The 12,878-nt window shown below is 52.7% G+C and overlaps 6 protein-coding genes across 6 annotated transcripts in view; 2 read left to right on the plus strand and 4 right to left on the minus strand.

The window, feature by feature from the left end:
• The window catches only part of MONBRDRAFT_12326 (uncharacterized protein), a gene marked incomplete at both ends in the record, with an annotated part of 3,772 nt that extends 2,254 nt beyond the window's left edge, over positions 1 to 1,518 (minus strand). Inside the window, 3 exons of the mRNA XM_001750215.1 lie at positions 23 to 643; positions 779 to 937; positions 1,111 to 1,518. Coding sequence (XP_001750267.1) covers positions 23 to 643; positions 779 to 937; positions 1,111 to 1,518 — 1,188 coding nt within the window. The remainder of the gene's footprint in view (positions 1 to 22; positions 644 to 778; positions 938 to 1,110) is intronic.
• A 305-nt stretch (positions 1,519 to 1,823) lies between these two features.
• Positions 1,824 to 3,410, minus strand: MONBRDRAFT_12327 (uncharacterized protein; the record flags this gene model as incomplete). Its single annotated transcript, XM_001750216.1, has 2 exons — positions 1,824 to 2,387; positions 3,294 to 3,410. The coding sequence occupies 2 exons, from the start codon at positions 3,408 to 3,410 to the stop codon at positions 1,824 to 1,826; spliced, it is 681 nt and encodes a 226-aa protein (XP_001750268.1).
• Positions 3,411 to 5,226: 1,816 nt separating this feature from the next.
• MONBRDRAFT_39055 (uncharacterized protein) lies at positions 5,227 to 7,034 on the plus strand (the record flags this gene model as incomplete). Its single annotated transcript, XM_001750173.1, has 2 exons — positions 5,227 to 5,393; positions 6,303 to 7,034. The coding sequence occupies 2 exons, from the start codon at positions 5,227 to 5,229 to the stop codon at positions 6,868 to 6,870; spliced, it is 735 nt and encodes a 244-aa protein (XP_001750225.1). The 3' UTR covers positions 6,871 to 7,034.
• A 1,729-nt stretch (positions 7,035 to 8,763) lies between these two features.
• MONBRDRAFT_29723 (uncharacterized protein) lies at positions 8,764 to 9,369 on the minus strand (the record flags this gene model as incomplete). Its single annotated transcript, XM_001750217.1, has 2 exons — positions 8,764 to 9,138; positions 9,235 to 9,369. 2 exons carry the CDS (start codon positions 9,367 to 9,369, stop codon positions 8,764 to 8,766), a joined length of 510 nt encoding a protein of 169 aa, XP_001750269.1.
• A 1,947-nt stretch (positions 9,370 to 11,316) lies between these two features.
• On the minus strand, positions 11,317 to 12,669 carry MONBRDRAFT_34467 (uncharacterized protein). The gene is made up of 3 exons (XM_001750218.1): positions 12,456 to 12,669; positions 11,735 to 12,346; positions 11,317 to 11,647 (listed from the first exon to the last, which is right to left on the minus strand). Exons 1-3 carry the CDS (start codon positions 12,517 to 12,519, stop codon positions 11,466 to 11,468), a joined length of 858 nt encoding a protein of 285 aa, XP_001750270.1. The 5' UTR covers positions 12,520 to 12,669; the 3' UTR covers positions 11,317 to 11,465.
• A 50-nt stretch (positions 12,670 to 12,719) lies between these two features.
• MONBRDRAFT_29725 (uncharacterized protein) overlaps positions 12,720 to 12,878 on the plus strand; it is a gene marked incomplete at both ends in the record, with an annotated part of 4,805 nt that continues 4,646 nt past the window's right edge. The window contains one exon of the mRNA XM_001750174.1: positions 12,720 to 12,873. Coding sequence (XP_001750226.1) covers positions 12,720 to 12,873 — 154 coding nt within the window. The remainder of the gene's footprint in view (positions 12,874 to 12,878) is intronic.

The following is a 12,878-nucleotide window of genomic DNA, read 5'->3' on the forward strand; positions in this document are numbered from 1 at the left end:
CCTCGGGCGAGAGGTCAGTCACCGGGTTCCAGCTGATGGGATAGCGAGCTTCCAATGCTTCTTGGCTCGCGGTCAACTCGGCCATGCTGCGCTTGCGATCTAGTCCAAACAAAGCATGCCACTTTTGCGAGGCCACTTGATGCATCAGTCGCGACGACATTTTGGTTTGCACATGGTCACTGGCTGTGCGCGCATAGGCCCGCTGGGCCGTGTCCCCAGAGTGTTGAGCTTGAGTGTGGATCAGGCTGCCCAGGGCGCCGGTCGTCTCGGCCGACAGTCGATTAATGACAAACGTCGTCATCCAGAAGGTTGCGGCGTGTCGCCACGTGGCCACCCCCAGCTTTGGCCGATGCAGGTACGTGGTCATTTGTCGACGAAATGTCGCATATATGGTGGCTGGGCTGACCATCGTCTGCAGGGGCGCAATGTTGAAGAGCAGGTGGCTGTTGTTGTAGTGGTTTCGAGCGTCCCGGACCTCGCGTCGCAAAGTCATCGTCTCGTCGTGGCTCATGTGGTCTTCATCCAGCTCGTCGGCGAGGAAATCTTCGTCGTCCTGCTCGGCATTGTGAATGCCATTCTCGTCGTCAGGGGTGTCCAGCCCGCCCCGCTTTTGCAGCCAGCTGCTCAGCATGTGCTCCAGAGGCTTGCACAGCAGTAAATACATGAATATCAGCCCCCTTTTCATTATCTAGATCATCATTGTTCCTCACGTCCTCTTTCTTCCTGATCTGTTATTGCTTCTCTTATGGATCGCAGGCGTGCTGATTTCCTGGTCTACGTATCGAAAGGTGTGCTGTTCGTTCAGGGACAGCCAGTAGGTCTTGCTCACGCGGGTCAATATGGAGAGCTGCTTCTCGGCAAAAAAACGCGGCTCGTTGCCGGCCCACGCCGTTTTTGTAGGACAGCCCTTGATACACAGAGGCTCGTGGCGGCAGACCTAGTCAAAGGCAAGCAGGCATGAGTGGCAGGAACAAAAAAAAAAAAAAAAAAAAAAAAAAAAAAAAAAAAAAAAGCCAAGAGACGGCTTGATTCAATCGTACCTCCGGCAATGTGCGTGTAGGTGAGTGCTAGCTCGTTGAACCTGCGCACATATCGGAGCCATACCCGTACCCTGTCCTCTCGAAAGGTCAGCTCGCCACTGGACCCATGCTCCGTTCGGATAAACTCTTGCCGCAGACTCGGGGTCTGGCCAATGTGATCAAACAGCGCGTTCTCGGCTGGACTGCCATGGCCCACCCACCAGTTCTTGACCCTGTTGGTCCGATCCTCCTTCAATCGCAGCCGCTCATTTTCGTTCTCGTACTTCGTCCGCAGGCCTGAGACTAACAAGAGGTGCTTGTCCAATGTTTCCGTCATGTCTTTGCGCATCTGCTCCAAGGCAGCCCCAAGCTCCTCCACATTGAGCTCAATGCCTCGACAGACAATGGTGCGCAGCGTCTCGTCCGTCACGTCGCCTTCGGCTCGGATATCGACGTCGACTCCAGCCTGCCCCTCGGCCACGCTCGCTGTTCGTGCCATGCTCATGCGCTGGCTCAAGAAATGCACCAATCGCCCGGGCTGCATATACGGCCTGAGCTCGTTTATTGGAGTGCAAGCATCGAGCACCTGCCAGATCTCCCTGGAAGGATTGCATCAATGTACTCGACGATGTGCAGCTGCCGCCGCCCGTCGAGGAACCCTCTCGTACACTCTGGGTGTGTTTAGCCACCGGATTATAAGTACGGTCCCGCTGACCGTGAGTGGCATTTTCTTTTGGATATTTCCCTTCCTGTTTTCTATCGTTCTCTCCTGTGAGAGAAGTGCAATTGAACCGCTTTACTGTCTCAGCTCAAATCGTCTTTCAATAGCATCACACGTGATGACATTTTGGCTTGCAATTGGTTGCTTGTTGCGGTAGCCAAGATGCCTTTGGCCATATTATCCAAGGGCTGTGCCTGGGTGCGCATCAGGCTACCCAAAGTGCTCGTGGGGTCGGCAAAGAGCCGATTGGTCACAAATGTTGTCATCCAGAAGGTCGCGGCGTGTCGCCACGTGGCCACTCCCAGCGTTGGCCGATGCAGGTAGGTGGTCATTTGTCGACGAAAGGCAGCGTAGATGGAGGCTGGGCTAAGCATAGTCTGCAGAGGCGCAATGTTGAAGAGCAAGTGGCTGTTGTTGTAGTGGTTTCGAGCGTCCCGGACCTCGCGTCGCAACGTCATCGTTTCGTCGTGGCTCATGTGGTCTTCATCCAGCTCGTCGTCGAGCAAATCTTCGTCATGCTCGGCATTGTGAATACCATTCTCGTCGTCGGGGGTACCTAGCCTGCCCCGCTTTTGCAGCCAGCTGCTCAGCATGTGCTCCAGGGGCTTGCACAGCAGCAAATACATGAATATCAGCGTGCTGAGTTCCTGGTCCATGTAGCGAAAGGTATGTTGTTTGGATCAAAATTCAATGTTTATAGTTGCTGAGGCCCCCTCTATCGGTTCGACGCGTTTGACTGTGGCACATTTGTCAAGCCACAGGCTACATCCCAAAGTCTGAATGCAGCATTGGCCGAGTTGGTACGAGCAAAAAACGGCTTTGATTTCAGAGTCGAGGGGCAGCAGCCACGTGATTGCGCTCATCACGCTCACCGGACAGTTGGGCATGGCACGAGTGCGAGGCGCGCTCACAATGATGGTGCTTCTTGTGCTTCTTCTTGTCTTTTTTGTGCTCGCTTGCTCCTTTCTCCTGCGGCTCGCCGCCCTCATCACCAGCTCGCGCAGCACCGCAACCGCCATATTGAGACACCATTGCCATCAGTCGATGGCATGGCGGATGAAGACGGGGCGGTTGGACTGCTCTGCTTCAGACCTTTGGCAACGCCCACCTTAACCATTGACTTTATTCTCTGATTGCGTAGCGATCGACAAGCCCAGCACAAGCGTCACGCATTTCAATTCGTAGGTGCAGCTTGAGCGGCGAATGTAAGAGTGGCCAGGCCGTTACACAGCGTTTGTAGATCTTGGATATTGAACAAGTGAGGATCCGCGCGCCAGCCGATGCTATAAAGAACAGCAGCAGGGCACCGCCAGCGTCTGACCTGCTCCGCACGAATCAAGCCTTGAACTGGCACCACGTTGAAATCCGATGAGAACAAGCCAATTCGTACAATGATATGGGAATCAGGCTCGCACCAATGGAATTTGCAGTTTGGTAGGAGCCAGGGGTACGGGTTGCGCCCAATAGTTCTTCAATCGGCTGCAAAGTGAAACAGGTTCATCGGTGAGCAAGCTTGCCTCTGCAGTCAACACCGAAATGACAAAAGAACGCACCTCCAGGTCGATGCGACTCTTGCGAAGGAGCAGATCCAAGGGGCGTGCACCCGCCTGCCACAGCAGTCCATCGCGTATCAATCGCAGGCGCAGCAGAACAGCGGGAAAGTACGGCATCGCGGTGAAAAGCTTACACAGTCTCTCGCATCCGGGTCGGCGCCATGAATCAAGAGCTGCTGAGCAACATTTCGGCTAGCAGAGAAGGCGTTGCAGGCTGCATGGAGTGGCGTTTGACCGTCCTATGAGGATCATCAATGTTTAGAAACATGAGCCTATTTGCAGTTTTTTCTTAAAGGGTTAGGGGAGGCTCAGGGGAAATTTGAAAAATCGGCACTGAAAGCCGTTTGAGCGCGCGAGAGAGGCAAAGGCACGATGGCAAGGGATGGGGTAGTGCTCGGTTCGAAGTCACAACATCAGAAAAGGGAAGCGGGCTAAAGATACAGCGGAACAAAGCGGGGTGCAGGGAGCAGCGACAACGGGCGGACGGAGATCGGGGAAAGAAGAGGGATAGCGGGAGAGAAGAAAAGGAGCAACGGGCAGAACGGACGCGCACGGTAGGCACGGTGTAGAAGAGATAGGGACGACACAGAGGCGACGAGCAGCAGCAGCAGCAGCAGCAGCCGGAGGCGAGGGAGGAAGAGGAGGGTACTGTACTGACGTTGTTCTTGGCTTCTGTATCAACACCGTGCTCCAACAGCATCTCCACCACCTTGTCATGACCCTCAAAGCAGGCAAAGTGCAGTGATGTATTGCCACGCTGTGGGATGATGCATCAACATGACGTACAGATACAGCAGCATCATCATCATGTGGTGCAGGGGCACCATCATAAGGGGGTAAAGGGGGAAGAGGGAGGTACTGTACTGACGTAGTTCTTGGCTTCAGCATCAGCACCATGCTTCAACAGCATCTCCACCAGCTTGACATGACCGTAAAGGCAGGCAACGTGCAGTGGCGTCCAGCCATTCTGTGGGATGATACATTCATGCAGTTTAAGTCCTATGTTACATATCATATCACCCAACTTACACATTCAAAGTGAAGTCAACATCATACCAAACAGCATACGTACTGCATTTCTGAATTGGGCAGCATCTCGAATACGTTGTTGGTCCCAACTGGTCACCAGCTGTAGCGCCTCTTGTGGATCTGACGTATAACTCGCACCCCACAGCTGCTCTCCATCATCGCTCATGGTAACAGTATCTCTCTATTCACCATCCGCTTCAAACCGCTTTCTATCCACCATCAATCTCATGAGCCCCACCAAGTATAACTCGTCTGACAACCCAGAATTCGGCGCGCGCAGTTTCCAAAACGGCAGCCGGTCAGCGGGTTCTTTGCTCTTCTCTGACTGATGCAAAACTGACTCACCTTTGTCCAAATATCTTGGGTGACAATTGTGAGGACAGGTGTACTTGGTTGCCCAGCGCACGCTGACGACCTGCGAGGCGAGATCAGTGGCCTCACACCACGTGAAAAAAAATGGCAGCGGTGCTTTCAATCAAACGTTCTGGCGTCACCGCAAGGCCCGAACCAGGAAAGTCCCGTACCAAGCACAAGCGATCAGTCACCACACACACACAAAGCAAGACACGTCAAGCAGCCCGCCGATGCCGAGACCGCTGCCAAAAAGGGCAACAAGAAGAAGATCAAAAGCAAATCAATGGCAAAAAGCCAAAGAGCTTTAACCAACGATGAGAAGCTGATGGCCAGAACTGTTGTTGTTGACGGGAGCGTGGCGCACCCGGCGCACTTTTCTTCCCATCCTTCTGCGAAAGGTGATTTTGGTTGCGGTCATTTCGCGGCTCCATGATCTCTTGCTCTGCGTTTCCATTGGTCATTGCCTGGGAAGCGCCCATGGCTGCCTGCGAAATAGCAGATAAACTCAAACTTGCTCTTGGAGATTGGTCGATCAAAGTTGCGGGAGGGGATGGCGGCGTGGGCTGATGCGAGGCTTCGGGCATCACAGGCATGGAAGCGGAGGCAGTCGCAGTCGTGGTGCGTTGAACAGGTTCTCGTAGCTCTGATCCACCCCTCAACAAAAAGGCGCGAGCGCGATCATCCATGTCAGACTGACGCGCCTGCATATCTTGCCTGGTGAGCGCGCGATCGCGCAGTATCAGTTGGCGCTCACTCGTCATCTCCTTCATAACCGAGATAAGCTTTGTCCCAACCTCAAGCGATGGGATTTTCTGTTGGCTTTCCCTAGTCACTTCATTGACGCTTGACGCCTGCTGCGAGACCCCACACATCGCTCACACCTGCCTCACATGTCCAATCCGTGCCTCTCGGGATGCTGGCTAAAATTTTAAATGTAAATGCTCAGAAATGGCGCCGGCGCGGGTCTTTCCAAAAATTTGCCGCAGGAAGGTGAGGGTGAGGGCGCGAGCGCGGGTGGCCGCCGCCCGATCCCGCCTGGGAGCCACCCGAGGAGGATTGGGAAGGGGCTGATGGCACATGTGGATAACCAGCGTGCGAAGCGGCGCGCCTCTGCGGGCGCATCTGGGGGCGACAAGGGGACCCTAATATAGTTGACACAAAAAATTGACCCACACGGGAAATCCCTTGAAACTTTTGCCAGGAAGTGACTGCGACCGTCGCTCGATCTAATGTGAGAAACAGGGGGTCGTGATCTATTACAAAAAGTCCTCGACCACTGTTAAGTTCAAAGTTACAGAGGGGTGTTTTTGAAGCCCTTTTCTTCGTCCAAAGATTAACTTTTCAATAGAATTGCGTTATTATTACATCATATTATTTTCGCTGACAATGTTCCTACTCTTCGATGAAACCGCGCGGCGTATGATGATGGTGGTGGCTGGGCAACCATGGTTGCCCAGACCATCAACACCATTTTTTGACTTGACCATCAAGCACCACCCCAGCCTCTGATCTTTCCACTGACTCCACGTCTGCTCAAAAGCCTTGGCCATGGCTTCGATCGAGACCGCGCTGCTCGCGCTGAGCCACCACATCATGTCCAGCCCAAGGCTGACTGTGTTGGAGCAGCTCACGCACCGGTCGCTCCACACCTGTTGCGCCACCCCCACCCAAGGTGGTCAACCCCCGGCTCATTGAGCACTGCCAGCCGATGAAGCCGGTGCTTCAGCATGGGCCGTGGCGCCACCGTCCTGCTGAGCCCACGGGACCGACGGATATCTTTTTATCCGTAAGGTTCAACGAGGGCTTGCTCGCCGCACAGTCCCTTCAACATGCGCTGGAGCTCAGAGGCTTGCGAGTCTTCCTGTGCTCTGTGCAGGCGGGGTGTGATCTTATCACGACCATCGCTGAGCACCTTGATGCGACCAGACTGGTCGTCATCTTGGGCACTGAGACGTACGGGTATGACACCGGCTCAGGCTGCTGCACCGCCGATGAACTTAAGTACATCGCAGCAGAACAAAAACCTTTTTTTTTGGTGAAGATGTGCGAAAGGTTCCGTGTACCTTTGGCGCGCTTCATCTTTGCCGACGTGATGTATCACGTCTGGAAGCCCACGTCGGGGCACGTCAATCTGACACCCGACCCGCTTGTCAACAGCATCGCCGTGCGCTACCACACGCTGGCCGCGACGTGACCGGCACTTATCACTGCCGTCGGCGCAAGCGTCAATGTAAATAATTTTACCGTCAGCATTATTCAAGGACAAAGTTTACAAGACACCTGTATTTAAAATTTTATGTCCTTTGAATGCTCCATCGATGTACATACATAGTACATACATGGATGTATGTAGGTTACATTGTGTTAATGTCACGTGTAAATTAATTTGAACGCACTTGCGAATTGATAATAATAATAATAGAACATGACAAATTTTTCACCAGTCAGACTTTTTGGGGGCAAAACATAAAAATACAAACATACATCGGATGTAAAATTTAATCTAGATTCACATGTCAAAAACACCAGCATACAAACAAATTTCGAAGCGCTGCAAACCGAGGCCTGTACGTACACGCGTACTGCCCCATGACACCTCATCCGTAACGAGCAGCTTCGAGCGCGCCACAAACTAGGGCCTATACGTACAACGCGTACTGCCTGTCATGGCATTACAAGTTCGTTGCCTCACCGATACTGCCCCTCCGATCATATCAACGAGCAACCATTTTTCTGACCAGGAGTTAAAATTATGGCGACTCACATCATCCCAAAGGAATGAGCAGCATCATTCGCCCTTTTCTTCGCTCCAAGTGACTGCCACGGCTAGAAGCTTTTGATATCCTCAAAATTCGGGAAGCCCGACCGCGGCGAGGCGCAGATCTTCACACAGCAGCAGGGCCCAGATCCTGGCAGAGCGCCCATATCGATCAATTACCTCTGCCAGAAGCAAAAAAGAAAGAGATCAAAAAAATTTCATGCTAAGGTCAGCTGCTTTTAGAAGATTATGTTCTGTCTGTGGTCAATTCACAGGGCGAACAGAGAAAGCTCCAAAGTAAAAAAAAAACACTTCTGGTCGACAAGACCGTACTTGTGGCAGGACCAATCAGGCTTCCATGACGAGTGCCGTCAAGGATAATCAAACATCCTGGTTGATCGCAATTGCCAGGGCTGGTATCTTCCAGTGTGATCTAGTAACTTCTGGGCATACGTCTATGCTTGTAGTCCAATAACAGCAATCGACAAGCCTACCACAGGCGTCACCCATTTCAATTCGTTGGTGCAGCTTGAGTAGCAAAGGTTAGAGCGGCCAAGCCGTCACCAAAAGCTTGTAGGTCTTGGACATTGAACAATAGAGGATCCACGCGCCAGCCGACGCTACAGAGAACAGCAGCAGCGCATCGCCAGCGTCTGGCCTGCTCCGCATGAATCAAGCCTTGGACTGGCGTCACGTTGAAATTCGATGAGAACAAGACAATGCAAACAATGATTTGGGAATCAGGTTCGCACCATTGGTATTCGAGGTTTTGTAGGAGCAAGGGGTACGGGTTGCGCCCAATAGTGCTGCAACCACCTATAAAGTGAAACAGTTTCATCGGTCAGCAAGCTGGCCTCTGCAATCAATACCACAAATAAAAAAAAGACTCGCCTCCAGCTTGATGAAATTCTTTGAAAGGAGCAGATCCAAGGGTCGTGCGCCCGCCTGCCACAGAACGCTATCGGGCATTAATCGCAGGTGTAACCAAACAGCGCAAAAGGCAAGACATCGTGGTAAAAGGCTTACAAAATCTCTCGCATCCGGGTCGGCACCGTGCCGCAAGAGTTGCTGGATAGCCTTTCGGGTGGTAGAGGAGAAAACGCAGGCTAGATGGAGTGGCGTTTGGCCGTGCTATATTATAATCCATGTACAGAAACATGAGGCTTGTTTTCGTTTTGTATTTGGAAAGGGGCATGGGTGGGTGGGAGTGAGCGTCGAGCGTGTCGGGGTACAGCTGAAGAAACGCCCACTGAAAGCGGCTTGAGCGCGCGAAGGAGGCAGAGGCGCGATGACAAGGGATGGGGTAGAGCTTGGTTTTAAGTCACAACATCAAGAAAAGGGGAGCGGGCGGAAAATACAGCAGAACAAAGCAGGGGGGACATGGTGCACCGATAACGTGCGGAGAGAGAGAGAGAGAGAGAGAGAGAGAGAGAGAGAGAGAGAGAGAGAGAGAGAGAGAGAGAGAGAGAGAGAGAGAGAGAGAGAGAGAGAGAGAGAGAGAGAGAGAGAGAGAGAGAGAGAGAGATAGAGATGGGGCAAAGGCGACGAGCAGCGGGGAGCAGGAGCAGCAGCCAGAAGGGGAGAAGAGGGAGACACTGTACTGACGTCGTTCTTGGCTTTGGTATCAGCACCGTACTTCAACAGCACCTCCACCACCTTGACACTAGCCCTAATGCAGGCCTCGTGCAGCGGTGTTTCGTCATCCTGTGGGAGGATGCATCAGCATGACGTACAGGTCCAGCATCATCATCAGCATCATCATGTGGTACAGATGCACCATCATGAAGGTACTGTACTGACGTCGTTCTTGACTTTGGTATCAGCACCGTGCTTCAACAACATCTCCACCACCTTGTCATGACCCCAAATGCAGGCCCAGTGCAATGGTGTCCAGCCATCCTGTGGGAGGATGCATTCATGCAGTATGTCTCTCATGTTATACCATAACGTCTCCACATTCAGGTTCACACATCATCATATACCAAACAGCATACGTACATAACCCTTGTGTTGGACAGCATCTCGAATACGTTGTTCGTCCCAACTGGTCACCAGCTGCAGCGCCTCTTGTGAATCTGATGAACGACACGCAAAGTACAGCTGAAATCCATCATCATCACTCATGGTAACGGTATGTCTCCATCACCACCCGCTTCAAACCTGCCCTCTGGCCTCTAGCCTTCACCAAGCTCATGAGCCACCTCCATCAGACGACAAACTAAAATTCGCAAGTTCCAAAACGGCAGCCGATCAGCGGTTCTTTGCACTTCCGTGCCTGAAGCGCCAAACGACTTACCTCTGGCCAATAGTTATCGGAGACAGTTGCAAGGCAGGTGGACCTGCTTGCCCAAGCGCACGCTGTCGACTGTGAGGCGAGATCAGTGGTCCCACTGAAATCAAAAAGTGGCAAGGGTGCTTCCAATGCAACGTTCTGGCGTCGCAACAAGGCCCTGACTAGAAGAGTGCCGTACAAAGGGCAAGCGATTAATCAGCCACGACAGACAGCCAAGGCACGTCCAGCAACCCGCCGATGCAATGTCAATATCGATGCCAACGAAAGCAGAAAAGTTGACAAATAAGGAGAAATGCAGAAACACAACACATGTTCCAAACGTTTTTTTTTGTTCCGCGAAGCATCAAAACGTCATACGAGCAAGTTCCGAAGCGCCGCAAAACCGGGGCTTGTACGTACACGTGTACTGCCTCTCTGTTAGCCGTGGCAGCTGGTCAACATTCCAAGCCCATTGGCGACCCGCTTCAACGCTGCCGACTAGATCAAACATCTCCCGAACCAGAGGCGAGCGACCATTCCCGACGACGAGCAAGCCAACTTGACTTCTTGAGCGGCAACTCGTGTCCAAAGGAAACAAGCAGTGAGTCATTGACGTTTCTTGGCACTAGAAATGACTACCAACGGGGTTCTTATGTCTATGCCTCCCAAACCCCTCCCCAGTAGTGTTGGGAAGTGCCGGCGAGGTTTAGATTCTGGCAGAGCGCCCAAGCCAATCATTACCACTCTACCAGAAGGCACCAAACGAGGAGATCATTTTTTTTTTTTTTTTGTTATCGGAATCTGGGCAGCTGCTGCTTTAAGTTCCCGGGGATGTCTATTCAGATGCACATATCCGTGCGCGCTACCCTGCAGCCACACTCATGGATGCTTCAAGAGCAGGCGCCATCAACTGACTGACCATCTTATTACTACCGTCACATCAGAAGGCATTTCCATCGCCTGTTTGTAGCTCTTGGCTAGCAAACTGAACTGTTCCTCTCACCATGTACGAACTGTGAGGCACGGCTTGTGCCCCGACTGCTGTCAAATGATGCTCATACGGTTGCAACGCCGAACTTGGGTCAATAATGATATCTTGCTTGGAGCAATCACATAAGCCCTATTGGAACACAGGCCATCAAGGAGGATCGTTGTATCGTTGTCGCCACACTTTCTCACCTGTTCATGCAATTGCCTTTTGGTCGACTTGACCACTCGATCAGCCTAAAGAAGTACAATTTCAGCATTTTGAAAGCTCAACTCGAGTCGTTGGTAAATTGCTTAGTTGGAGTTGGCTTTACAGGGAAGTCAGAAGTGCACGATTGGCGAGAGGAAGGAAAGGCGCTCCTCTTGTTGGTGGTTGCCGGACCTCGTGCCCGTTTACGTCGCCAAGTCCGACCAGCTGTGGATGGTGGAATCCAATTCTTCACCACAGCGCATGGATGCCTTGATTTCCCTCGGCTTTTACACGTGCCTCGGGCTCGCCAAAAGTATTCCAGCCATGATGCTCAGCAACTGGCTCGAGCCGGATACCAGTCGCAGGCGCCAGGAACGACCCTTGATATGTGTGGTCAGGCAAGAAGGATGGACATCAGCCACAAGGCCATGCTGTACCTTTTGGTCTGAATTGCGGACGGTCGTGCTTAGCCGCGAGCGAATGAATAAAGTACAATGTAGATCAGAGCGACAAAATTTAAGACTGGATCGAAAACAATCACAACGAGACTGCGGATCAGTTTAGCAAACTCAATAGAAGCTTTCAGGCGTTGAGGACAAGCAGCGAAATCATGGCCAGGGCCAGCCATAAGCTTGGCGCCGACGTGGTGCCGGTACCTGTTGATTTTTCAACGCCCAACTTGCTGCCCGATGTGTGCAGGCAGTCAAAGCTGAAGGATGCGATTTGCTTCATGGCCATGACGCCGAGCGTATGCATGGCTCCCTCTACAAGGTTGCACGCACAGGTGAAGTGAAGGTCGCAAACTTGTCGAAAGGGCCAGCAAGCAGGATTCAACATTAATGTTCCCGTACCTTCGAGGTCATGGGCCGAGGTGAAGCATTCGTTGGCACGAACAGACTCTTCTAGCAACAGCTCGCTACAATCATCCGAGTAAAAGCGGATGGTGGCTCCGCCATTGGGTTGACACGTGGCCGTGATGCGATTATGTGCCAACTGCCGGGTGAGATGCGTGCGACAGGCATTATTGCTGCAGAGCATGCCCACGGACGTCTTGTACATAGACGACGCAAAGGTGAGGGAGGCTTCGCAAGAATCGCGCAAGGCCAACGCCACCACAAAGGCACCGGCGTCACAATGTTCATCTGAATGCAACTGCATCAGCGCGCGCACGTTGGCGGGGTGTTGTGCGGTGCACGAAATGGGAAACGTCTCAAACAGGCAGTTGTTCTCCGAGCTGGCGTGGTGGGTGCCTTCATTTTCCAACTCCGAGTGGCAGAGTGAATCACTGAAAAAGCGGACCCCCACCTCGCCATTGGGTAGGCAGGAAAAGGTGGAATAGTAACCCATGGAAAAGACGCATTCGTTTTCAGACACGGAAACAATGGCCTCGTCTGGCGAAGCGGTGTCGCCACATTGACCGCCAATGTAAACGTGGTTTCCACAGGCCCCGAGAGTGAGCGTGGCTACAGGCAGCGTCGGAAGTGGGGCGAGAGAGGTCACATGAGTCGGTCAGCAACGTGTGATCCGATTTTTGAGTATCAGACATGGCGTGGTGGGGGCGAGACAACGGACCCAAGGCCAAGAGCCAAAGCCTCGCGCGCGCCGGGGTGGGGTGGCGGTTTGTCAAGCCGCCCATGGTAACGGGATCGCCAACCAGGTCAACCCAGTCTGCTTGCCACAACCCCTAGGTACCGCTCGTTGATAGTGATCACACCACCCTTGTCCAAACAGCTGCAATCTTTCCCTCTCAGCCCCGCGCGCCTCGACCGTCTCGTCTCGACCCCGCGCGCACCAACAGCAACAAAAAGAAATTGTTACGACCCAAGCCTTTCTCATATGTGTGTGTGTGTGTGTGTGTGTGTGTGTGTGTGTGTGTGTGTGTGTGTGTGTGTGTGTGTGTGTGTGTGTGTGTGTGTGTGTGTGTGTGTGTGTGTGTGTGTGTGTGTGTGTGTGTGTGTGTGTGTGTGTGTGTGTGTGTGTGTGTGTGTGTGTGTG

Source organism: Monosiga brevicollis, genomic scaffold, assembly GCF_000002865.3.
Source record: "Monosiga brevicollis MX1 MONBRscaffold_38 genomic scaffold, whole genome shotgun sequence".
Taxonomy (NCBI): domain Eukaryota; class Choanoflagellata; order Craspedida; family Salpingoecidae; genus Monosiga; species Monosiga brevicollis.

What these genes read in the sequence shown, in the direction of transcription:
- MONBRDRAFT_34467 (XM_001750218.1), bottom strand. Translation starts at nt 12,519, where the DNA reads ATGGGCGGCTTGACAAACCGCCACCCCACCCCGGCGCGCGCGAGGCTT. An exon ending in GCTTTGGCTCTTGGCCTTGG is followed by an intron (nt 12,347 to 12,455) that starts GTCCGTTGTCTC and finishes CGCTGCCTGTAG; the next exon opens with CCACGCTCACTCTCGGGGCC. An exon ending in CTCGGCCCATGACCTCGAAG is followed by an intron (nt 11,648 to 11,734) that starts GTACGGGAACAT and finishes GCAACCTTGTAG; the next exon opens with AGGGAGCCATGCATACGCTC.